At 39.3% G+C, this 24,548-nt stretch overlaps 1 protein-coding gene across 4 annotated transcripts in view; it reads right to left on the bottom strand.

The window, feature by feature from the left end:
• igsf9bb (immunoglobulin superfamily, member 9Bb) overlaps window positions 1-24,548 on the bottom strand; it is a 114,656-nt gene that overhangs the window by 24,665 nt on the left and 65,443 nt on the right. For 3 of the 4 annotated variants that reach the window (XR_008303841.1, XM_026938854.3, XM_026938856.3), the window contains exons 6-16: window positions 22,443-22,584; window positions 18,204-18,349; window positions 13,897-14,039; window positions 13,432-13,572; window positions 12,705-12,821; window positions 12,294-12,444; window positions 11,247-11,370; window positions 5,544-5,719; window positions 4,385-4,611; window positions 2,686-2,770; window positions 372-533 (exon numbers count right to left, since the gene is read on the bottom strand). Coding sequence is in view for 3 of the 4 variants with exons in the window: in XM_026938854.3 (XP_026794655.2) it covers window positions 372-533; window positions 2,686-2,770; window positions 4,385-4,611; window positions 5,544-5,719; window positions 11,247-11,370; window positions 12,294-12,444; window positions 12,705-12,821; window positions 13,432-13,572; window positions 13,897-14,039; window positions 18,204-18,349; window positions 22,443-22,584 (1,614 nt within the window). In the remaining variant the exon portion in view is untranslated. The remainder of the gene's footprint in view (window positions 1-371; window positions 534-2,685; window positions 2,771-4,384; window positions 4,612-5,543; window positions 5,720-11,246; window positions 11,371-12,293; window positions 12,445-12,704; window positions 12,822-13,431; window positions 13,573-13,896; window positions 14,040-18,203; window positions 18,350-22,442; window positions 22,585-24,548) is intronic. The other variant, XM_026938855.3, reaches the window with a different exon arrangement.

Raw genomic sequence — 24,548 nt, 5'->3', positions numbered from 1 at the left:
AGTTTTGCCTCTTAGTAAAGTTTTATTCCACAGAGCGGTTGAATTCTTAAATATGACTGGTCAGAAATAAGTCATTGACATGGTGTGCATATATATATATATATATATATATATATATATATATATATATACACACACTGTATTACAAGAACACTCTCACTGATATCTAACTGACATTACTCAACAATTCTGATCTAATTCCATCCTACTACACATCTTGTACCATAACACGTCTATCACAGTTTAGGTTCTGTACAGAGTTTGTAGTGTGGGCGAGTGTGTATTTGGTGAGCAGTGCAGTGAGTTACAGTGTAAATTAAAGGACTGGATGTGATGGGAAAAACCGTGTGACCCGCGGGGGCACCACTCACCTCGTCGCCTCTTGAGCTTGCGTCGCCGCTGCTTGTTGACGAAGCAGGCTGCCAGTGTGCTGAAGAGGACGGCTGCCGCCAGGAAGCAGATGGTGGCCACGATGCCCGCCACCACCGGCCGCGCCAGCCCCTCGTCTGCCATGTCTGGCGGTGGGAAGAAGTCTGACACACACAAAGGGCAGTCTTAGGGCAAACACACAGACACAGTGCAGAGACAGCAAAAAATATAATGCCTATAGTTAATATCTGAATATGTTATTTTGTCCATTTCAGTGTAGTTTCATAGGATTTTCATTGGATTACAAGGATTCAAGAATGTTTTACTGAAAACTTTAAATGAGAATTCAGTCAACAAACAATATTCTTGAGTAGTGCACAGTACAGTAAATTCTTGGACACTTTGCAGCATAAATAGATTCTACACTCAACAGTTTAATAAAAGTCAGACGTTTATCAATGTCAAATTGAGAATAAATAGGCTATTAGCATAATGTGCTTATTTTGCCCTGAATGGACCATTACCATAATTATAGTACTTGAATCATGTAATTAGAAGCTGAATAATGAATAATTTTGGGGTTTTGTGAGCATTAGGCAGAATGTAACCCATACCCTAAACTCTCATTGTGGCATTACATTAAAGAATCTTGTTTTGTTCTAATGTTATAGTGAATATACTGGATAGTATGATATATATATTTTTTAGAAACACAGTATATACAGGTATTATACAGTAATTTCTATTACTACCCAGAATTCTAGTATCTGCTGAACTCTTTGGCAGACTAACAGCTGCTTTATTCCGAGGACTGAACCAGGTTTTTAATGATTGTTGATAAGCCTAAGTTGACCATGTCTCTTGTGGTTTGTCTCTTGTGGTTTGTCTCTTGTGGGTGTGTAGTGAATATTGTTGTCAATCGTGGGCGTGCTCTGTCCAGCATTTTTTCAGTTTCAATGAGAAATGGCAGTAGCTACTATATATAGCTTCTATAATGAACTAGTTAATCACAAATGAAATACTTCACTAATCAGGGTGAAAATTGTTTGTTTGATTTACATTTTATGTGTTAGGCTTTGAACTAGCTTTACTGACGTAAATTTACGTAAACCCACAACAGCTACCAGCAATCTCTGCTACTTCCTTCCAAGCTATATTTTTCTTCATAACATCTCTATACACATTTAATGAGAAATCATATATGAAATTCTAAGCTTTTTTCACATTTTTTTGAATTTTTGTATGCTAAACAGTAAATGAGAACTGATTGCATTGGGGAACCTGAGAAACATCAGACCACAAGAGCCATAGCAATCAATTGTCTGGATTTGTCACACCTAATTTGCATAGTATTAAGGAAATCTCAATTCAAATATTGCTCATGTGATTGCAGGGTTACTTGGGTGACCTGTGTCATATCCTCACTGCTCCTATGATCCATGATTAGCATACTTCAGCATTATGCTAAATACTAATGCATCATGTAAAATGATGTAAATCTTAAAATTAGTTAAAAGTACAATCTGAGATTTTGACAAGATTTTGGCAGCTTAATCTACCTCTGAACTCAAACTCCAAACAAACACAGCTCCACCCCTCAGTGTTGCTGTTAAAGCCACGCCCCCAAAATACATACATGTACAAGTTAGAACTAAATATATACATGCCTCCCTGTTCTGATTGGGTGGCTGATGATGGTCACATGTTTTTTTCTTCCACTTACTGAGCCCTGGGGTGCCACAAAGACTGAAGTTTCTTCACTAAGTAGATATTTTATTGCATTTTGTCAAATATTACAAAAATTCTTCTGACTTAAAAATGACTTATCCAAAGTGACATCCAGAAGTGAAATTCACGAAAAATATCCACTTCCTGAAAAAATCCAATCGATCAAAAAGTATGTTGGTTGAGATGCAATTTAACAAGCCAGCTAACATTCAACTACGAACAATTACACTTTTGTTTCCCAACCAGAAAAATCATATATTTTGAAAAACAGGGGTTATATGAAAAATGTTGTCTAGATATTCTTGAAAAATGTTTTAAGCAAATAAATCTTATATGTGTATGTGGGAAAAGGCTGAATTACAAATAAGCAGATTTGCATGAAAATAATGAAATTTTTGATATAAATTGTTGTAGTTCAACACTACATCCAGCAGGTGGCAGTACAGTATCACTAGATACGCAGTACTCTGTGACTTTCAATATCTAATAAAATTACATATATGTAACATGACAGTGTATATAGTTTGTGTTTTAATTGACATAGAAACTGTATTAAAGTATAGAAATGCATTTAACATTTCTACTGACCTGTACTGGAGACCCCAACTACATTACTGGGTTCACTGATGAGGTCTTCCATGACCGCCATAACTCTGAACTCATACCATACCTCCTGTAAATACACACAATTTACAAATTCATTAATGCAAATGGATAGCAGCTTAATTCTAATATCATACAAGAGAACAAAACACTTAAAACATATTCCTATTTAACTGGGAACACCTTTCACTGTGAATTTTCAGCATGTAGAGGGGAAAAGTTTACAAATTCATCAGCTCTTAGTGAGGAAACAGGCAACATTACTGGGGTGGGTGATGGTGGATCCAGAGCCTATCCCTGGAACACTGGGCGTGAGGCAGAAATACACTCTAGACAGGAGACTATTTCATCACAGGGTGTTACACACATTCACACGATTATTCACACCTAGGGGCAATTTGGAGTAGCCAGTCCACCCACCGACGTGTTTATGGGAGGTGGGAGAAAACTGGAAAACCCGGAGGAAACCATGGGCAGAATGTGTCAAACTCTGCACAGACAGTAACCTGAGCTCAGGATCAAACCACTGAGCCACTGTCCAACCCATAATAATAATATTATTTTTTGTTTGTTATTCTTTCATAAGTGCTTTTCAGGGTACCCAAGGATACTGTACAGATACATCCCATATACATAATAAGCATGTAATAATAAAGAAAGATTAATAAAAAAATATATATACAATACTGTGCAAAAGTCTTAGGCACATGCAAAGAAATGCTGTAGAGCAAAAATGCCTTCAAAAATAATTAAATTAAATGTTTCTACATTACAAAATACTATAAAGATCAGTAAACAGTAATAAATGAATGAATGAATAAATGAGCTGTAAGTGTTACTGAGCATCTTGCAGAAGCAGCCACAGTTCTTCTGGAGACTTTGACTGTCTCACTTGCTTCTTATTTTTGCAGCAAAACCCAGCAGCCTTCAGTCTGAAAAGTGTCTCTTATTTAATATGATGATTTCTTTACTGACATACAAACATTTTTCTGTAACATTTAATTTTGTGCTGGAAAACTAAATCTAAATTTATCTAAATCTAAATCTAAACTAAATCTAAAATGTTTTTGTACTGAATCAATAATGTAGAAGTCATACAATAAAAATCTATAACAAAGTTTGTACTAAAAAAATAGGGTGCCTAAGACTTTTGCACAGTACTGTATATGTAAAATATGTAAAGATAAAAATACCAAAAGAAAGAAGCAGAAAAATGCATGTTTATATAAACAGACAAGAAAAATAAAGGGCACGATAAGACAGATGCATATGAGTCATTAGTTTAAGTGGAAGTACAAGCTGGATAGGATAGGGCTTTAGTTGTGTTTTAAAATGGGGAAGAGAGCGGCAAGCATGAAGATGGTGAGAAAGAGTGTTCCACAGTTTTGAAGTAGCCAAGACCCATTTATGCGGATATTTTTGTAATTGAAATTCATCACCAAACCACTCCTTTAAACTCCATCACAGGTCCTTCAGAGTGACAAGAAGCCTTTACAGATCTCCCTAGTGATGAACATATAGCAAGTAAGCACTATGCAAATATGGTGCGTGACACTGCAGCTTTAAAAAAAACAGATGATTCATCACTTTCTCTGGACATGTCTGAGAGATGGTATGCAAATTTGCCTTTATTGGATCTTGCATTGTCGGATGTTCTGTCAGCTGACATCAGTCACGTGTTTACCTGCATCAGATCTCTGGCCAACAGCTCCGTCTCTCCTGCAGGGATTGCATCATCCAGGACGTCCCACCTCTCGCCGAGGCGGAACTCCATGATGTAACGATCGATCGGCGACGTGTGATTGGCTGGAGGGATCCATGTTAGCAGGATTCCCTGTTGTGTCCGGTTGGCTGTGAGGCACCGTGGTGGGGTAAGCAGCACCAGAGGTTCGGGGGTACTTATAGGAAATACTGCGTGAACAGAAACATGGCGTGCGTTCAAACCACCTCTCATCAACACAAGAGATATTTCAAGCAGGTCTATGGTAGAGATGGACATGAGCATTCAAATAAACCACTAAACTTATTTGTGAATTTTGCAGAGTGCTTTTCTATAGCATGACAAAATTTAATTGAGGCCAACGGCTTATGTGTGACACTGATGTTTTTCTAAACGATTTTTCACTGAGTACGAGACAGCAGGTTTGTTGGCCTGCAGTATTGACCAAATGCAAACAAGGGTGCCAATACTTTAATAGTGCATAACATAACGCAACTTTAAAATACAGCCAAAATATAGGAAGTCATTCTTCTTTCTGTAGCTGAATCCCAAATGCAGTTCTATCAGGCATATAGTGCACTATGTAGGTTCTATCTTTGACCCTATGTCATGAGCATTATTTATACAGTGAGTATAAAGTCACTTGGGAGCCGACTTAACTTGAAGATAGATGTAAAATCTCGCTAAATATAAGTAACAAGAAAGTGCAACTGTGGATAAATAAATAAAACATGTCTGAAACATTAAAAATTATAATAAAATATTTCCTTGTTGCTTTTCTTTGCTTAAGAAAATGACAGTTTTCTTATCTGTTTTATTTATTATAAACATGTAATGCAGCACTACTGCTTGTCTGAGGCAGTAAAATATTATATAATATCATACAACATAAATCATATCCTAATGCACTTGAATATTAATATTAGTAAAGCTTACTAAGTTATATTATTTCTTTTATTCAATCAGCTGGCTAAATAATTGCAATGCAAGCATCATACTGTTCATTTTAAATAATGAGTAATGAAATAATCATCTTTTTTTTTATTGTGTTCACGATACATGTTACTTGATTGGTACTTGACTGCCACCTTATCGCTCATCTGTTTGTTATTAGACAGCTCACCTAGAGTGTTCACAGTGACGACCTCGCTGAAGGGGCCCGTGCCCAGCTTGTTTTGCGCCAGGACGCTGAACTGGTAGGCCGTCTCAGACTCCAGGCCCTGCACCAGCAGCCAGTGCTGCCCACTTGGCGCGGGCATGGAGAGCCAGTCATGCGAGCCTAGCTGCTCCCTCTTCACCCTGCAGGGGGAGCCACATGTGCAGGAAAAAAGGATTTTAGCTCTGAACCTACACACACACACACACACACACTCAGACAAACACCTCCTCAGATAACGATCGCCATGTCACTCACTGTACTGATGAAAGCGTTGCCTGCAGCTAGACAAAAAGGCAAGGCCTATTTAGCTTAGGGTAAGTGCAGAAGAATTTGCCAGACTTATAACAGAGCAACAATGGCATGCATCTGCCAACGCCTATCAAAATAGGTCTTCATATTGTACGTGCCATACATACAACCTCACTCTTTCTATTAGGAGTGTCCTTGGGATGAGCTAGAACAGAACGTGTTTTGTGCGTTAGAACAATAATCAGAACAAGTGCATTAGTATTAATCAGGATCAGTTGTGGAATCATAAGAGTTGTTACTGATAGCAAGTAAACACAGCCATAAATCCAGGTGACAGACATGCGCGGAGAACTGTGAACGCGTGTATGATGGGGCCGAGGGCCCAGGAACGGACATGAATCAAAGTGTGCTTACTGTGCGCTTAGTGACAGCGTGCTCGGCTCTGATATACTGTCTGCTGCATGCACGGATCGGAGTCTTATTTCACTAGCAAAACCACAGTCATTCATCCAGGAGAGTGAGGAGGGGGAGAGTGAGCGAGCGGCATTCCTGTTCTGCTGATGTTCTCTCATATGTTTCTGTCACTGCTTCATGAACGTGAAGGTCTACTGAATAAACACTGTATTAGATACACCTACCATTTTTTTTGCACAATGTGTCAGCCATGATCTACCTCATCCATCAGTGGAAGGGGATCACCACAGGACCACCACTGACCACATATTATTTATTGTGTGGTGGCGATACAAATGTTATCAGGCACAATGATTTATTAGACACACCTACCTTCTGAAATAAAGTTCCTTATTTTTTTAAATGTACAATTTGTTTCAGTTGGCCTCTACCCTTTATGAGTGTTACTTTCTGACCGCAGCACTGTTTTTGGTTGGATATTATAGGTTAGTGGACTTTTTCTCAAACCACCAGGTATACTGAGATGTTTAAAGATCTCAACTACACTTATATTCATACTACCGCTAAACACACAACATATAGTATAATGTACATGCCACAGGGGTGGAGAAATCGATAGTCTGGGTACCCGGGACAAGCAAATTGTCACTGGTTGTTTGTAGTTGCAAGTAGGTTCACCAGTGAGAGAAAGTAAATAAATGCTATTTCCTACTGTCCTTTGCAAAACAAAAGTTTTCATTTGGCATGCATGTTTAAACCTAATGCACTTCATCGTGATGCAATGCAACTCGATGCTGTGACTCTAGCACGCAGTATCAAATCCCACCGCCTGCTGCACTACACACAACGGCTGAGGTGCGCTCTGACGATCTGACAGTAGAAAGTTTTTCACTAGGTGAATTAATTAACTGTCATGTGTGAACACATCGTTTCAGAATCAGGAACACATAGTTACGTTGGAAACCATGACAAAACCGTCACATACCGCTCCTGCTAGCACAACACACAAAGTACGTCACCTTGATGTTAAACATATTGTGAGAAAGAAAGAAGCTAGCTTGCTCTTTAAACTTGAATAGTATTTTTATTTGCGATGCAAGAACCATTGCAGCACCTAGACGAAACATCCTCCAAAGACTTTTTCTTGACGTTGCAACTATGATGTTTATGTCCTCTTGCTGGAAATTCATACACACGTTCATTTCCTTTTGTTCATTTCCATCTGTATTAACATATATAACTAGCTAACATACAGTATATGCTGGTCATATGTTATTACATTTCATTAGCTAACATTTTTTAGCCTATTCACTTAGATATCTAGGCAACCAAAACATGGGACTGGACACACAAACACACACTCACCCAGTGGACTAGCTAATAAATTTATCAATTGTCCACTCCTGAATATAACCTGAATACGAAATCTGAAAAACTACTTTACTCATAATGTGCTTTTGTTGTGTACCATTCTTTTTCCTTACAAATGTCATTCACAATAATGAAATATTATCCAATATCCAATATTCTTTTTACTCCATTTTGGAGTGAGTCATATCCATGTACGAGTTACATACACCACCACTGTGGTCAACTATCAATGCTTTTCCGATGTACCGGAAGTGACAGCAACATGCCAAGTACCTACATCAATAGGCCTGGGGTGGACTGCTGTGGAGAGCCACAGAGGGCATCTTTAAAGGTTAGAGAGGAAGTCTATTCATACTGAACCTTTAAAGTATGAGTCATTGAGCTTCTCTCTTCCACCGACACCTTTAGTCAGTTCTTGGCAATGGCCTGTGCTCAGTAGGGCACCTGCTGCTTACAAATCAGGCCAGGATATGCTGGAGCCAGAAAGAGACGGAAAGGTGAACAGAACGTAGCTCGCAGTTAGAAGGACGAACACTCTGGCCTCTTCTCATCCTGAAGCTGTTCTTTTAGCTTGTGGCGTGGGGATATAACGGCATGATGCCACACCAACAGATGCTCAAGGAAGCAAAAGTGCCTTCATATGTGTGTGTGTACAAGTGTGTTTGTAATTATGCTGCATTATTGGAAGGACTCAGAGATTAGCTGGGTGGTCTTAATCTGATTGGAGGTGAGAGTCTGCAGAGTGAATACTGATGGTGTCCTCAGTCAGTGCCTGTGACTGCCTCTTAAACACGCACAATCACATAAACCAGCATGGATGGCCTTCCAAAGCTTTCCTGTCCTTCACTCTACCCCAAACTCCATCTCCTTATTTCCCAGATCTCTCAGTTTACCGAGCCTTTGGGGCTGTCTGACACTCATACCACCTGGTCACAATCTAAAACTGCTCTGTGCTTGGTAAATTCCGCATTGTGGACTTGAATATTATAAAACTGGATGGTTATAAATGGCTGGCAAAATAGGCACACATTATGCTTTTATCTCATATTTGCATGAGTAAAGAGGGTGTCTGGTTTGCTGCATGAACAGTGTTATGGATTGCTTATTGGGTGAGGACAATAATTCTAAAGCTATAAAGGCTAGACCATAGCATAACTATTAAAGAGATGCAATTAGCCGTATCTGATGGCCAACCATCAAAATGTTATCAAGACAATAACAGGCCCACAGGAAAGAAAGTTCACAAAAAGAGGAAGAGAAGAAACAGTTACAAAATAGAAATATTGTCATTTTATATTTCGCTTTTTAACTTTGTCATTAAAAAAAAGTCATCCAATGTTAATGTGCCACAATAGTTGTTGTCTTGCTAGCTAGCTAGAGCAAATCTACACAGCTCATAAGCAAATGTTTAATTTGTTAGGAACGCTTAGTTAAAATCATCAGGTTAAACAGCTAATGATAACTTCTCAGTAGTTTCATACCATCTCTGCTAGCTAGCTAGGAAGGAAATATGAAATGATTAAATTACAAACGATTAAATATTATAGAGAGTTACAGTATCATAGTATCATCATTAGTTCAGTTCACATTATCTGATCCTTACTGCATTAATTTAAGCTTCATGCATGGTATTCTTTTATTTAGTGTGTCTGCTTGGACCCATAAAAACAAATTCGCAAGTGCACTGTGAAGCAAGTTTCCATTCTATAGGAAAGAAACAACACAGAGCTATAGAATGCTGATATTCATGCTGAATATCGCTGGCGACTATAGCAGGGCAGGAGCGGAGCCGGGGGGCAAGCGCAGGCAGCAGGCACAGGATAGAGAGCAAAGGAAAAATGGAGGTAGGTCAGCCACGAAGCGTGCTGCTAGTTAATTAAGCCCAGGCAACAGCTTGGCTAGATGGATCTGGTCATTCTCAGCACAGAAAAACATTCAAGCACCTAACAATCTCTTCTAACCCATGATCTACTTTGTGACCATAATGCATATAATACAGATACAACATTGCTTTCCTATCTTCCCATGTTTAATGTTTAAAAGGGCATTCATTTTCGCTATACTTACATACTCGAAGGTACAGCTTCACTTACTGTAGCACAACTTGTGGGCTTAACTGGATTGTGAGAGAAGTCTGCATATTAATATATCAAATTCAGGCATGTCTCCAAATTAGTTGTGATAATATTATAACTGGATGGAGTACCCTTGTCTGGGTCATTCAGACATGAGCTACACTATATGACCAAAGGTTTTTGGACACCTGACCATCACACCCAAATGTTCTTTTTGAACATCCCATTCCAGATTTAGTTCCCCCCTTTGCTGTTATCATAACCTCCACTCTTCCGGGAAGGTTTTCCACTAGATTTTAGATTTTACTAGATTTTTAGATTTTATTTTATGGCTATGGGGATTTTTGCTCATTTAGCCACAAGAACATTAGTGAGGTCTGGCAATGATGTTGGGCGAGGAGGCCTGGGGTGTGGTCGGCATTCCAATTAATCTCAAGAGGTCAGGGCTCTGTGAACCTTGGCAAGCCATGTCTTCATGGAGCTCGCTTTGTGCACAGGGGCATTGTCATGCTGGAACATGTTTGGGCTGCTTAGTACCTGTGAAGGGAAATTGTAAGACTACAGCATACAAAGACATTCTATACAATTGTGTGCTTCCAATTTTGTGGCAACAGTTTGGGGGAGAACCACATATGGGTATGATGGTCAGGGGTTCACAAACCTTTGGTCATATACTGTATTTGATTAGATGCTTCTGATTCGAGAATTATTTATATTTTTATAAATATATTTATTGAATTATTTTTGAGCATGGCTTACAGGCTCTTTATGTTAGATCTGAAATTTCCTCATGACCTCCTAGAGAACTTTAAAACGCTCAGTTGTGGGTGAGTTCATTTAAATGCCATTCCTACTGGCTACGGATATGGCACAGGACTACACTGAAGCCTCCAAATAACCTGAATATGTTATTACTTTTCACTGGGATGAAGTGTTTAAAGGCAAGACTAATTGCACACTATCCTACAACAGTCTTCTCTTCCTAATACAGTGATTTGTATGCAGAACTACACCATCAGGGGTTGTGTCAGGCCGTTCGACACGGCTTTACAGTTATGTACATTGGAGAATGGTAATCCTGTTGCCAGAAATCATGGCTGGCATAGGACTGCCTGAAATGACCCAGCAGTTTATTTTCATCCCAGTTCTGTAAAACTTTGACTCAAACTGACTAGAGTGATTACATTTATAATATGGAATTATCATACTAAGCTCAGTCAACCAAGGTGTCATACTTGTTTAAAAGGAGCCATAGGTATTTCTTTTATATTCCGTCAATTGAAATTTGATCGAGCAGGTATAATTTCTTATAAGTACAAGTCCAATTCTGCCAATGCACATTCTACAGATTACCTATGCTGACCCTCATTCAACACCAGCATCCGTTCAGCAGCAGCGGCAAAACTCAAGGCTCATATGTAGCAAACTTCTCAGAGCCAGAGAGCTGATCAAGGATCACTTCTGACCACCCCTGGAAAACGATCCTAGATGAGCACTCTTACCTGAGGGAAAACATTAGGAAAGGAAGCAAAAAGCAAAGCATGCTGGAATCACTCACACATGGCCGTACCAGACTGAGAATGTCTGCTCGAAGCCGCCATCGTAGCTTGGCTCCCAGGAGACGTTGGCCGAGGTCGTCGAGACTGAAACGTGGATGTTTTTGGGGGCGTGAGGGCTTGTGCCTGCAGGGAGTGAAGACTGTGTCAGAACAAATTCCTAAAAACAGATGCTCCAACACTAACACTGATGACAGTTACAAGTTACGAGATTTCATTCCTGACTTGGATGACAACATCCAACATCTTCAGTGAGACAGATTAGCTTGGTTCCTCACATGCTTACACATGCACAAACACACAAAAAGAGACCCGAAGACACATACACAGAGTGATTCAATTATGCTGTTATCTCTTTGCTGAGATTAGCAGGCTTGTCTTACAAACAGCATCTTTTAGAATCACTTACAAATAATGTGCCTTAAAAGCCAATTAAATATAATGCTTTGTACAGGAACATGCACCTGGCGGATTTTCTGGAAAAAAAATATATAATGGATAAGTGGCAAAGACAAGAGATAAGATGGCCCAGAGTGCTGGTGTTAAACTCCTGCAAATTACCAGGGTAAATGCTGCCAGGCACGCTATTCAGAGTTCCTATCACAGTGCCCTCTCTATTTGCATTTAGGAGCAGCGGGGAGCATAGTGTACCACCAACAAGAGCAGAGTGAAATCAAGGCTCCTGCCCATGAAACAACCCCAGCTCTGTGTAGTGCTCCCTTTCAGCCGACATAAAGCTCTCACAAATCAATCCAGACTGTGTGCCGTTTTGTATACACTTTTAGCTGAAGTAAACACTTACTCATCTGTAATATTCAAATGAAAAAGCTGTGCACCGCTGACCCGGCAAATTAGTCCTGCCAGGCGCTACAGTTTACAAACAGAGCTTTTGGCTCATCAAACCACGTGGAAATAACAATCCTGCCTTTAAACAAACCGAATCAAAATCAGTCTGTACCCTACATAAACTTGATCATCACACAGGAAATGCAATGTTAGCCCACACTGGTACGTCATTTGCTTGAGTCACTAGCTGTGCTGGCTCCTACCGATTACGAGGAGGCGCGTGCTGGCAGTGATGCTCGTGGCAACATTGGAAGCGACACACTCCCACTCCCCATGGTCCTCCTTGCTGAGAGATTTGAACTGTAAGCTGCCTCTTGGTAGGACGTTGTGCTTGCCCCTGCTGGGCTTCCCTACCTTTGCCAGAGAGAGAGATCAAGAAAGAGAGATAGAGAGAGAAGAAAAATACAAGAGAGAAAAGTGAAGAAGAAGCAGAAGAAAAAGAAGAAGAGAAAAGGAGAGGGAGAACAGTTTCAACACACTGAATGAGTTACAATGTCATTTTGAGAGACAGGAACACAAAACGCTCAGACTGCTGTATCTGGTAGTACATATAAAAAATATGTTAATATGCTGAGACAACTTTCTGACTGAAGTGACTTTTTGAATCATGTTACCTTCCTCCATGTTATGTTGGGGAATGGGTCTCCTTCTGCCTCACAGGGGATGACTAGCTCTCTTCCTGCTTCCTGTCTGTACTCTCCTCCTGGAACCACCAGAAACTTAGGGGGATCCTACATGTGAACAGGGAGTGCATCAGAGCAAAATCTGGTGTTTGGAATGCATGAATGTTTAGGGCAGCACTGAAATATCGGATAATGACCCAACGGACACCAACCAAGTAAAGACACAGTAGATGGGGATTGGTTAAAGATAAATTAGTAATAACATGGAGCTGAAATCAGGTTTTGCTGTTGCGTCAGTCGGATAACAAAATGGGGCCACAGATGTGGTAATGACATGGGGCTGAAATGTGTGTGGGAGGGTGTGTGGATGGTGAAGAGTGGGTACTAGCACAGGAGGTATATCAGGTGATAACACAGGGGCAGAGATCAGGGACACAGACTGAGTAATGACAAAGGTATGCAAATTAAGTAATGACTCAGGGATGCAGATTAGATAATGACACAAGAATGCACATTGAGAATTAACATAGGGATGCAGATCGAGAAATGACACAGAGATGCAGATGGAGAAATGACATAGAGAGACAGATCCAGTAATGACACAAGGGCACAAATGACATCCACAGTGCAGATTAGATAACGACACAGAAAGTGTGAAGTGCTGGCACAATATGAGCCTGTATTGTGCGTGAATGGCCACAGGTACATATGTGAGTACCTTTAGCACCAGGGGGGCGGAAGGGGACTGTCCCATGGTACCCAGGGCGTTGTAAGGCACGCAGGCGTAGGTGCCAAGAGAGTCCTCTGTCACCTCGGCCACTCGTATGCTCCCATCCTCCATTTGGCTCCATCCAGGGTACTGAAACAGGAAGTACAGTGCCATTACCTCAACCACATGAAGGAGGAACAAAAGTACAAAGAGTTAATAATGAATAAATGTTCCCATTTCAAGGATACAATAACAATATTCACATTCTCTGAATCAGCAGTGAATCATCAACCTTTGAGAACATGATGCAGGAGATCAGTACTAAACTGTGAGTCAGATCCATCTCACACAGTGTGTTTGAAAAGCTTCCAATTATTCCTAATGCATAGCTCTACAATCTCTACAATGCAGGGCTTATGTCAAACAGAAAGCATAAAAATAAAGCGTATGAACAGGAGGCAAGTTCTGACTAACCTTCTCTATCCGGAGAGGCAGACCGTCTTTTTTCCACTTCACTGAAGTGACAGGTGGGTTGGCATCCACCGGGCAGCGGATGTACCCCGGCAGTCCGATGGCCACATAAATGACGGGTGGCATGTTCACCACACGGGCAGGGTCTGCCAAATACACATATAGGGAGAGCAAGAAAGTGAGAAGAATGACATTCAGGACATTTGGTTCAGTAATGGGAGAAAGTTGGATGTCAGCAGTCGTTAGGCACTGAACCACTGGTACCTTTAGGTAACAGTAGCTAACAGATAGTCATCTGAATGATTAGGCTAGATGCAATATCTAATGGTGAGTTATCTGCTGTTGAAAGAAACACTAATTGTGCTGGACAATTAATCAATATCACACGAGCAAGAGGGCAGTTATACTGAATATTGGCATGGCTATGATTTGGCCGTAGTTAATCGATAGATGTGCCGATATTCAGTATAACCGCACGATTGTGTGATATTGTACAACAGTTCTATAAACAAGAAATTAATATTAAGTAAATGACATTTCAGACACAATATGGCCAAATGTTCTGATTATTTTCGCTCACATTGATTTGTACATTCCTTTTAAGTCAAAAGTTATCTTCCTGAAAAGTATCATTTGCCATGTCTGCTGATGGCATCGCTAACACTACTGTAGTAACGGTTTCAACTTGGAAGTGGAATTTCACATAGTGTAGAGAGACCAGCGGAGTGATACACACAGTGAAACGTCCCAGTGCGGTTATAGGAAATATAAGCACACTTGGAACGCCGCTTGACCAATCAAATTAGTGGACCAGAACTAACTGCTGTATAATGATGAAGAGAAACACAAATAACAAACACCATCACATTTTAAAACAAGCCATGAATTGCAAATGCAGACAAGTGCAATAGAAATCCTTTAACTGTGGATAGTTTAATAAAATAGGTTTCATTTATATAGTACCTTTTTCAATCACAAGAAACCTTTACAAAAGCAATTACCTCACACAAAATCACTGTTCACTTAGGAGGAAATAAGATGAATTGCATATTGAGTCAAATACACAAACAGCTATGAAACTGAGCACTGAAAGGTAGGAGAAACAGAAGAGTACCTGTATAAAGAACTGATTTCATACGCCATACATGAATATTGCTAGGTAAAAGTTTAAGTTCTCATTAGCTCAATTGCTTAAATTAAATTCAATCAGCAAGATTCTTAAGGCAAGACACTACTTGGATTCAGATTTACATGGCATGAATTCTGATCTGGTCATTCAGCCCACATTCCCACTACCACATATCAGATATTTATTTTGAATTTTTGAAAAAAGTTTTTTTTAGTTAGTTTAAGTTTAAAAATTTAAGTTTTAAATTTTAAGTACCCCATATGAAAGGTCTTGTATACACAGCAAGGCAAATCCAAATTATTATTATTTTTAAGCAAGGCAAATTCAGCAAGGCAAATCCAATTTATTATTTATTGTTGGCTTATCCACATCGGTTGCTATAGTAACAATGCTAGTTAGCTAGCTACCAAAATGGAGAATTTGTCACAGATTATGTTTTACAAAAAGAGCATTGCCTGGTTATAGTTCTGAACATATTCGGTGCAGACATTGGCAAAAAAAAACTGAAGTTTCTATGGAAAGTAAGCAGACAGGCCACCACTTTGCTGCTCTAAATCCAAGCACTCTCTTCCTCTGACCTGCTATAATTATGGTTTTCATCCCAATTTTTCTAGTTGCAAAGAAGTGCCTCACACACAATGATAAATAAAAACACAATAAATCCTCTGTCTGCCAGAGTTTTGGACATATTCAGTCATTTTGAATATGATTGGGAAAACACAGATTTCGTGTTGTATTGCTATTCAAAGTGCAGAAAATGATTCTTGTTTAAAGCAGATATGCCAAAAAACATACTAAAGCTCCATGGCTTGACATGGCCAATCATTTAATATGATATTTTCTGTCACTAAAAAAAAACAGTGCCACATGTTTAATGGAAAAAAATCAGAATCGGGCTACATTTATCTGCAATATAACTATGATTACACCACATGAAATTCAGGTTGTGTATCGCTGCCTTTCAGTTCACACCTCCCGATCACAGCCTAGTGCAGCTCTCCGGTGTGAATACTTTGAAGAAATCCACTGATCCATCTTCATTCTTGGCAAAGTGCCTGGCTCTATTCTTAGCAGATGTGGAAGGACGGGGGGTGGAAGAGTGAAGAGAAGGAGAAGCCAGCATGAGCAGTGCATAGGGAGAAAAGAAGAGATGAGAAGTTGAGAAGTGTTGAATACAAGTGAGGGCTAAATGTAGAACGGAGTGTGGAGTGCAGTGCTGCCAGTCGTCTATTGGGGTCGCCAGCACCCACGCTGCTACTGCTGCCAAGTGTCTGCAGGTGACGTCACTGCAGAGAAGAGGGTTTCCACATAGGATGATGTCACCCTATCCACATCTCCCCCTCCTGTCTCTTTCTCTCCTTCCCTCTCCACATGTGCAGGGTGTCCACGCTAAGTGCTGGTGGATGAGACCGGTTTGGGGCAGTCGGTCTGGGCTGACGTAGAGAACATTGGACACCCCAGATGAGAGATGGATAGGGAGATAGGTAGAGAAAAACCTTGGCTCATCATTAAAGTGCAGCTCACTGCAGCACATATCTCCGTTTTCTCAAAGCCACATGGGTTTCTCCACAAAAAAAGACCTCCAGATGCCTCCACCAGCTGTTTAGCCTTTCAACAAGAGGACCAGGGAGAGACATTGTGTAACGATAAACAAATCTATGCTATTGGATTGCTGATTAGCTTTTTAAGCATGCAAGATTCAGGGAGGATGAGCTCTGGGTAGAGTGTGCTCTCTGTCATTCTCAGCCTCAGCTCAGCAAACTATGATGTAATCCCTTTTCCCTCTCTCTCTTTCCAAACCAACACAAGCCAATCTCACACTGGAGACTGAAGGAGTTCAAAATGTCTGTTGCCGTGGATACCACAGTCACCACCAATAGCATGTCTCCTCTGGACAGTTTCAGTGCTCGCTTGCCGGACTAGTCACCACGCCATCTCCCCAAAAGCTTTAGGCACAAAAGCTGCCTGTAGCGATTGACCACATCACGCAATTCCTCTACACATGTCCATCAGTGTCGAGCACATAAGCCATGACTGACTGGTCCTCTGGCTTACAGATACAAGGTCACTGTTTCAATTCAAGCCCAGACTCCAGGGGACAAAAGAGTCATTCCAATCTGCAGGCTGCAAATAGAAAGTGGTGGGCTGAAGCAAAGAGGCCAGTATGGGGACAATGACAGGAGTAACCTCTGAGCAGCTGCTACACAGTCTACATAAGAGCTAATCAAGAGGCAGCCCAAAAAAATGTCTCAAATGACCCAACAAACTGCCGCCAATTAATAAAAAAATCTAACTTTCAGCATATGAAATTCATGGTGTATTCATTACAGGCCTCACCGACATGCCACAAGCAAGCAAAATGGGTTTGTAGGCTGGTTTATATTTGTCAGCACATTCTAATAATCAGTAAGTTTTATGCCACAGGACAGACAACTTCTTGAGGTCAAACTACTTGGTGCTTTCCTTTTTTGTTGTAACACGATAAGCTGTTTTTTTTGTCTTAAACAAGAGGCTATTCAAATCTGCTATAACATAAATGAAAACAGAAAATAACTTATTTCTACAACATTCAATGTAACTATAATTGAATAAAAAGCACAACATGCAATTCTTTAATTTTAAAAAATCATTGTTGGCAAATTGCTGGGGTATAAAAGGAATAAAACACTTCAGGATGTACTGTGATAGGATAATAATAAACTTCAAGGTGGTAACAGTACCTCTGCTTTGCATCAGGCCGCATAACACCTGATAATTTGCCTATAATAGCTGTTGGGTTTAATTCCATCTTATAGGCTGTATATCACAGCACCTTTTATAATGCCATAATATTTTATTTTCATAATGTATACAATGATTTTTAATTAATCATTTTCCCAGTGCATATATTTTTCACTTTTCTCCTTCACGTAGACTTCGTTATGGAGTCAGTGCTTAAGGACAACTTCGGTTCTTTGTGTTTTGGGGAATAAAAATATGATAAATTGTTTGGCAGGCAGTAGAGGTCACATCAGTCACGTGTGCAGCTTTAATGTAGTGAAGCTACTATTACCATACCATACTGTCACCACTTGTAGCTTAGCTAACTACAACTATACGACTATGTAGAGGTTTGCTTGGGGCTGAGTATAAATATATATCACAACAGATGAGTGCAAGCAGGATGGATGGTGCGACTCACATTGCACTGACAGGTATGCTGATGCAGTGGGGGGCCGACCAAGGCTATTACTGGGGCTGCAAGTGTACTTCCCAGCATCCTCTGGCTTCACCTGGGCAATGATGAGGGAGCCATCGATCAGAATACTCACTCTGCGCTTCAGATCACTGGAGAAAGAGAGGACAGATTCAGTAAAGTTCCCATTACTGTACTGGCAAGTAAATAGTAAACTCATGTAAATCAAAAACTCAATATTTTTTAACATTAGACTTAAAAGGAATCGTTGAGTGTTGAGTACATGTTTTGTATCCAGTGTTTACTTAAAATATTTAGTAGTTCCGTTGCTGTAATTCAAATCATAGGGTTATATTAATGGTGAACACAAACAGATTTCAAACCATGTCACTGTTGACATGGAGAAGTTTTCTGTGAGATGTTTATTTAACATTTTTGGAACGGGTCGTTGTCAGTGCTTTGTAACAGTCAGAGGTAAAGCTGTAGCTGTAAGTGGTTTTTCAATAAAATGACAAGCTGCAGCTTTTTTTTATTCAGCAGAGGCTGGTGAGAGAATAACTTTACAGCTGCTATAATGTAAGGGAACTGACTTGTTTCACAGACGTTGCACAACAATAAATGTAGCTATAAATGGATAAAATGTACAATGTACAAATTCTTAAATAAGCAAAAAATTACATTTATTGGCAAATTGCTGTGGTTCAAGATATCACAATTTTGGACATGCTGTTATAGAAAAATAATCAGCTTAATCACACCAAACAACTGCTGATTATTTTCCTGTAACAGCATGCCCTGGTGTATTTTATTCCTTACATAGCTTTTTGGTGCATTTCCCAAATCATTTTTTGGATGCATGACCTAGGGTGTGGAACAATATTAAATTGCACTTAGTAAATAAATAAATAAATAAAGAAAGAAAGAAAGTTGCCTACAGTGGCTACCCACACAACATTACAATCTTTAGCTATGTTCTTTAATTTGTTGATTACTGTAAGTCATTTTGTGTCCTGAATCATTGGCAAGTCTCTGTTACAGTACTTAAGAACAGGATGTGGTTTGAGGAAGATATTTCCTGTATTTTGGGTGATTATAATATATACTTCTTTATTAAAACCTGACGATTAGCCAAACCATTTCTTTAACCAATCTTAGATACACTCCTGATTCAAAACCAGCTGGGATATCCTGAGAGGAGTGCTGGGAAATCTAAAACAGCAGCTGAGTGAGCTTTATTCATGCCTCAGCTTTCTGTCACTCTCCTGCACTGTGCTTCCAGCAGAGCAAAAAAAAAGGGGCATAAAATCCTTTTTCTATGGAGTGTACATGCCATGCATGAGGGAGTTTAGGATAGCTCAATGCTACACTACTTATAATCAGTGCTAGTGAAGCGCATGATGACACAAGCTCCATGCTGTCAGGGGAGCGAGAAGAAGAGAAGAGAGGATGTCTGAGTGCAGCCTGAGCAATCTCACGCTCAGACGGAGATCAGACTGGTCAATAAAGATCAGCCTGGAACATAAATGAACTCAGACTGGTATCACACCTGGATCACTCTCCATCCTAGCTCCTCAATCTGAGAGAGCTCAGACTGAGATCAAACCTGGATCAGTGCTTAGATGACATTTAATTCTGTTTTAATAGAAAAATGACTGTGACTCAGAATAGAAGTTCTCATTTAAAGCATTGGAGTGGTTTGTACATACTTATAGCACTGTGCAAAATTCATATGAAAACTTAAAACAGAAGTTTAAACATACTCAGATTAGCAGTAAGTATGTATCATTAGAACAACTATGAATATACGTCAATACGCTAGTTTTTATGTTTGCAGTTTTCTTCATATCTATTTTGATGGACAGATGAACACAAGTTTGATTTCCAAACCTTCTCAAGGTGATGTTTAAAAGATGGTGGGCAAGCTAATGACACATAATGAAGCAGAAGTGCCAAAAAAACCATATGCACCTGCTGAACAATTCTTAACGTTCACTTCCTTGAGCGTTATTAAGAAACCCAGCCCAATGTACTTGCTCAGCATCTGGCAAACCCAGTGCTCGGACTGTGAGAAGTAGGCTGTGGTGCAGTTAAAAAGCCATTTTTTTCATGGAATGGAAGTAGAAAAGTAGCATGTACTTTACATTTCATATAATATATGTATATACTCATATACACTTCATTTATGTGTAACATAAAGTAGTGCCTAATATCAGTTACAATAGAAATGATTATATCATAGAGCCATAATTAATATAAACTATTAACTGAATTAATTCCACTTGTACCAGTGAAAACACTCTAAAGCCATACTAGTAATATAGTGTGGTTAAAATGGATCCTTTTTTGCCTTGTAAAAAAAAAACTGCTATCAGGCAGTCTTTTCTAAACCATGCCGATCAAATAACAGCTGACATTTAAATGTTCAGTAGTGCACTGTCTAGACTATTATAAGCATGACTCCACCATTTTAGAGACAGAAATAAACGTAGTGAGGAACGTAGAAGGTTGTATGGTCTTGAAGCAAGTACCAGATACACTGATGCATGTGTACAGTGTAATGATGATCCCGAAACACACACAGGCAGTACAACTCCACCAGCCATGCTTCGTTTGTGTTTGTGTATCATGGTGCTACTTAATAGTGGTACTTTTGACTTCCCAAATAACATGCAACTAAGACTTTATGTTGGAAGTCAAACATAATTCTTACTATAAGATGTAATGTATAGGTGTGATGGCCTGGGAAAACCCACTGGATGTCACTGTGTCTGAATTCTCGCAAACAAATTCTGGCAAATTTAAGAAACCATACATATATTACACAAAAACAATGCTCAATTTTTTAAAAAAAAAACTTTTTAAATTTGCCTTGGCTATCTTCCTGCAGCTGTAAAAAAAAAAAAAAAGTCAGCCTGCCTAAAGATGCCTAAAACCTCACACTATGAATGTCACACTTTGATCAAGTTGTTGGATATCTATCTATGTGCTCTAGCAAAACAAACATGTCTAATCAATTCAGTAATCAGATACTGGCTGTCAAAATGTCCATGATGCTCCTGCACCACAGTCGGAATTAAGTCTTTAAATGTAATTTTATCCTTTTTCACTTTTGAGGTAATCAAAATTTAAAATGCTAGAACTTTACTTGTGGTTGGGGTATGTGCAAGAGACGAACATATTTCAGTTCAGAAAAGCCTGTAGTTTTCAGAATTATACATAATAGTCCTGAAAAGTCAGTTTCACCATGTGAAGGGTTTTACCAGGCCACCACAGATATTAAAACAGATGACAATGGCAATAAAAAGCCCAAACAGTATATCAGATTATATATTTTACTGTGAGGACTATGAATAAACAAAGCTTATGAAACCTGAACACTCAAATTCACATAATTTTCCAACTTCTACCATAAATGCAGTTGTGCAGCCAAGACATGTTTGGTGTTTGCTTTAGTTTTGCATTGTGCCATGACGCTAATGTAGCCAACACGTAGTGGAAGTTTGTCTCACCCAAAATTATTTTTTTTATAAATATCTGCTTGAACATGCATCCATTACTTCAGTAATATAATCGGAGACTTGTGGGTCAGGGTTTAGGACACAGTATGACTAGGAACGAACAAAACTCAGGAACATCCATCTTGGACAAGAAGAATTGGGGTTTTTTTTCCCCTAAGTACAACTTGGTATCATTCAAGAGATGGGGTTGTTTGAATTTACAACATAGACATGCTGGTCTCGTTTACATGTAGTTACATTTTACATGACGCCCCCTAGGCCCTGCTTCCCAAAGTTCCCCAAAGGCCAGAGCCACGCAGGTGATAATTCACTTCCACTTTAAAGTAAATTTGTAAATATGAACTTGCTACTGTTTTACAAAATATTTTATTCCACACTAATGATTACACAGGCTAATTATGTTGTTTGAAAAATGCATATGGGCAACTATTTATTGAAATACTTTGGATGAGATCGATTTTATTATTAGCAACATTTTACTACTAGCTTCAGTGCAAAACTAAAGAGATTAACATCAGACGTCCAACAGGTCTTGGCTGATTGACTAAATTTGGAACAGGCTGTGTAAATGAGATTTTTCCTTTAACAGAGTAGTACACATTCATGCTGCCAGTAATCCTGAAGCCTGAATGAGGATGATCAGAGTGTATAGAGACTGAACTCTCCCCACAGCACAGCACAACAGCAGTGAGATGTGATACAGTAATGAACCCGATCATAACTTTACTTCTTGAAGAAGACATTATCTTCCTCCCAGAACCAGGTGTACGTCATGTTGCCAGGATATGCCTCGGCCTGACAGGTGAAGAATGCATCCTGGGATATGTTCACGGTTATGTTCTCTGGAGGGGAGATGATAAATGGAGGTCCTGCAAGCCAAAATGAGAAACAGAATTAAAGGTTTATTCCAGATTTATTCCAGTTCTTCTGGGATGGAATTGTGGAACACTATCATGCTGACAAGTTATGAGCTGCAACAGTCATTCGAATCTTTGCTGAACCCAGCGGTGTATTCTGATCAAACCGTAAAATCTGTCAAGGTTCAAGCTACAATACTACACAGATATGTTGTCCTTTTCAGTCAAGAACCAGGCGAATGAAGATTTACAATGTATATATATATATATATATATATATATATATATATATATATATATATATATATATATATATATATATATATATACACATACATACATCAAAGTCTGGTGATTTATAAGCCTTCTCTCCTGTGAGACCTCAGCTATTAGCATAATATGTATAGGCACCTGGGACAAGCAGATTTATTGACCAAACTATTAGTTTTTTATTTATAGCTGCCCAGTGAAAATGTAGGTTTCAGTGCCTCCTGCACTAACAGAAAAACCTCCAGCAAAGCATGCGCATCCAAATTTATTTTTTTTAAGTATTTCTGTTAATTACTGTCTCCACTGGAAGCCCATTAGAAGGAGAAATAGATCTTAGATACTGATCTATTATAATGGCCAATTACAATGACATATACTTTATGCTCACATACTTATATTCAAAACACCAAAAAAAGAAACTCAAAAAAAAAAAAAAAAAAAAAACATTTGTCATATGATTACATGTCAGGTGAATATCTGGGTTTGTAGGTCAACTCACTCATTTCATGTTAAGCCATAGCCATCTGGATATAAGAGTTTTATTATAGAAGAGAAAGGTGTACATTTTATTACAAACATCACCCTGAGAACATAAAGTTGTCTCGAAAGGCTTTTAGAAGTTGACATGGATAACAATTAAAAGCCTCACAGACATCTGATTTCAATATCATTAGCCAAGGTGTTGTGTGTGTCCCCAGGGTGTGTGTGTGTGTGGTTTAGTGCTCACCCCAGTTTACCTTTTGTAAACTTATATAAAGCCCCACATCCTCCCTTCTGTTGGCAATACAGAGAGAGAGAGAGTTTACCAGGGTATGCAAACAAGCAGGAACTCCAGCCAAAAAGGCTTCAACCGCCCACGCCAGCTTGCACAAACACAAACATATGAACTCATGCCACACACTCGCTGAGTGCATTAAACCAACACAATATAATATAATAATGGTAACACAAGCGACCCCTTTCAATACAAAAGCATTACAGTCACCTGCAGTTCAATCTAGCACTCAGCATGCATCTTTCTTTTCATTCACCCTCATTTAAACACTGCTGTGTTTCTTGAGATTGCATGCTGAATGGGTTATGTAAGCCACAGAGTGAATGAGTCTCCACTCTCAGACATCTCTCCAGCTGAACTCTTCCACAGCTCAATAGGTGTAATGTGCTTAGCCATGTCTATCCCGTCTGCTCTGTGTGTGCTGGAATCCCACAGGAAAACCGCTGGCTAATTACTTCACCTCTCTGCCATAACTGATCCTCGCTGGTCCTTTCTACGAATTACCAAAGTGTCATGTGCCTTTTGGTTTTGGTCCAGTCAGTAGTCTGTTACTGATTGTATTCGCCTATTCTGTGTGTCATTCTTATTTCCTCTGTGTATCACTGTCCTTCGCAAAGTCTTACCATTTGGGCCTTTCTGAGCCTTGATTTCCATGTTCTCCTTATCATTCTCTTGGTTTTCACCCATGTCAGTGAGTTTGACCTACTAATAAGATATGCCTCCGATTACCTTGTCAGCTTGTGCTCTAAGCCCATTTGGGTCTACATAAGTAAAGTATGTTTTCAGCTCTACACAACCCTCAGCCAAAGTTTTTTTTAATTATATAGAGTTTGAAACCAAAACAAAACCAAACAGAAAATGAACCAAAAGTATCAAATTTGCTATGATTCAACTTACAGCCTACGAGGTTCAAAAGCAACCTAAAACTCCT

Source organism: Pangasianodon hypophthalmus, chromosome 15, assembly GCF_027358585.1.
Source record: "Pangasianodon hypophthalmus isolate fPanHyp1 chromosome 15, fPanHyp1.pri, whole genome shotgun sequence".
Taxonomy (NCBI): Eukaryota; Metazoa; Chordata; class Actinopteri; order Siluriformes; family Pangasiidae; genus Pangasianodon; species Pangasianodon hypophthalmus.
Note: the sequence above shows the minus strand (reverse complement) of the source record. Positions and strands in the feature narration are given on the sequence as shown.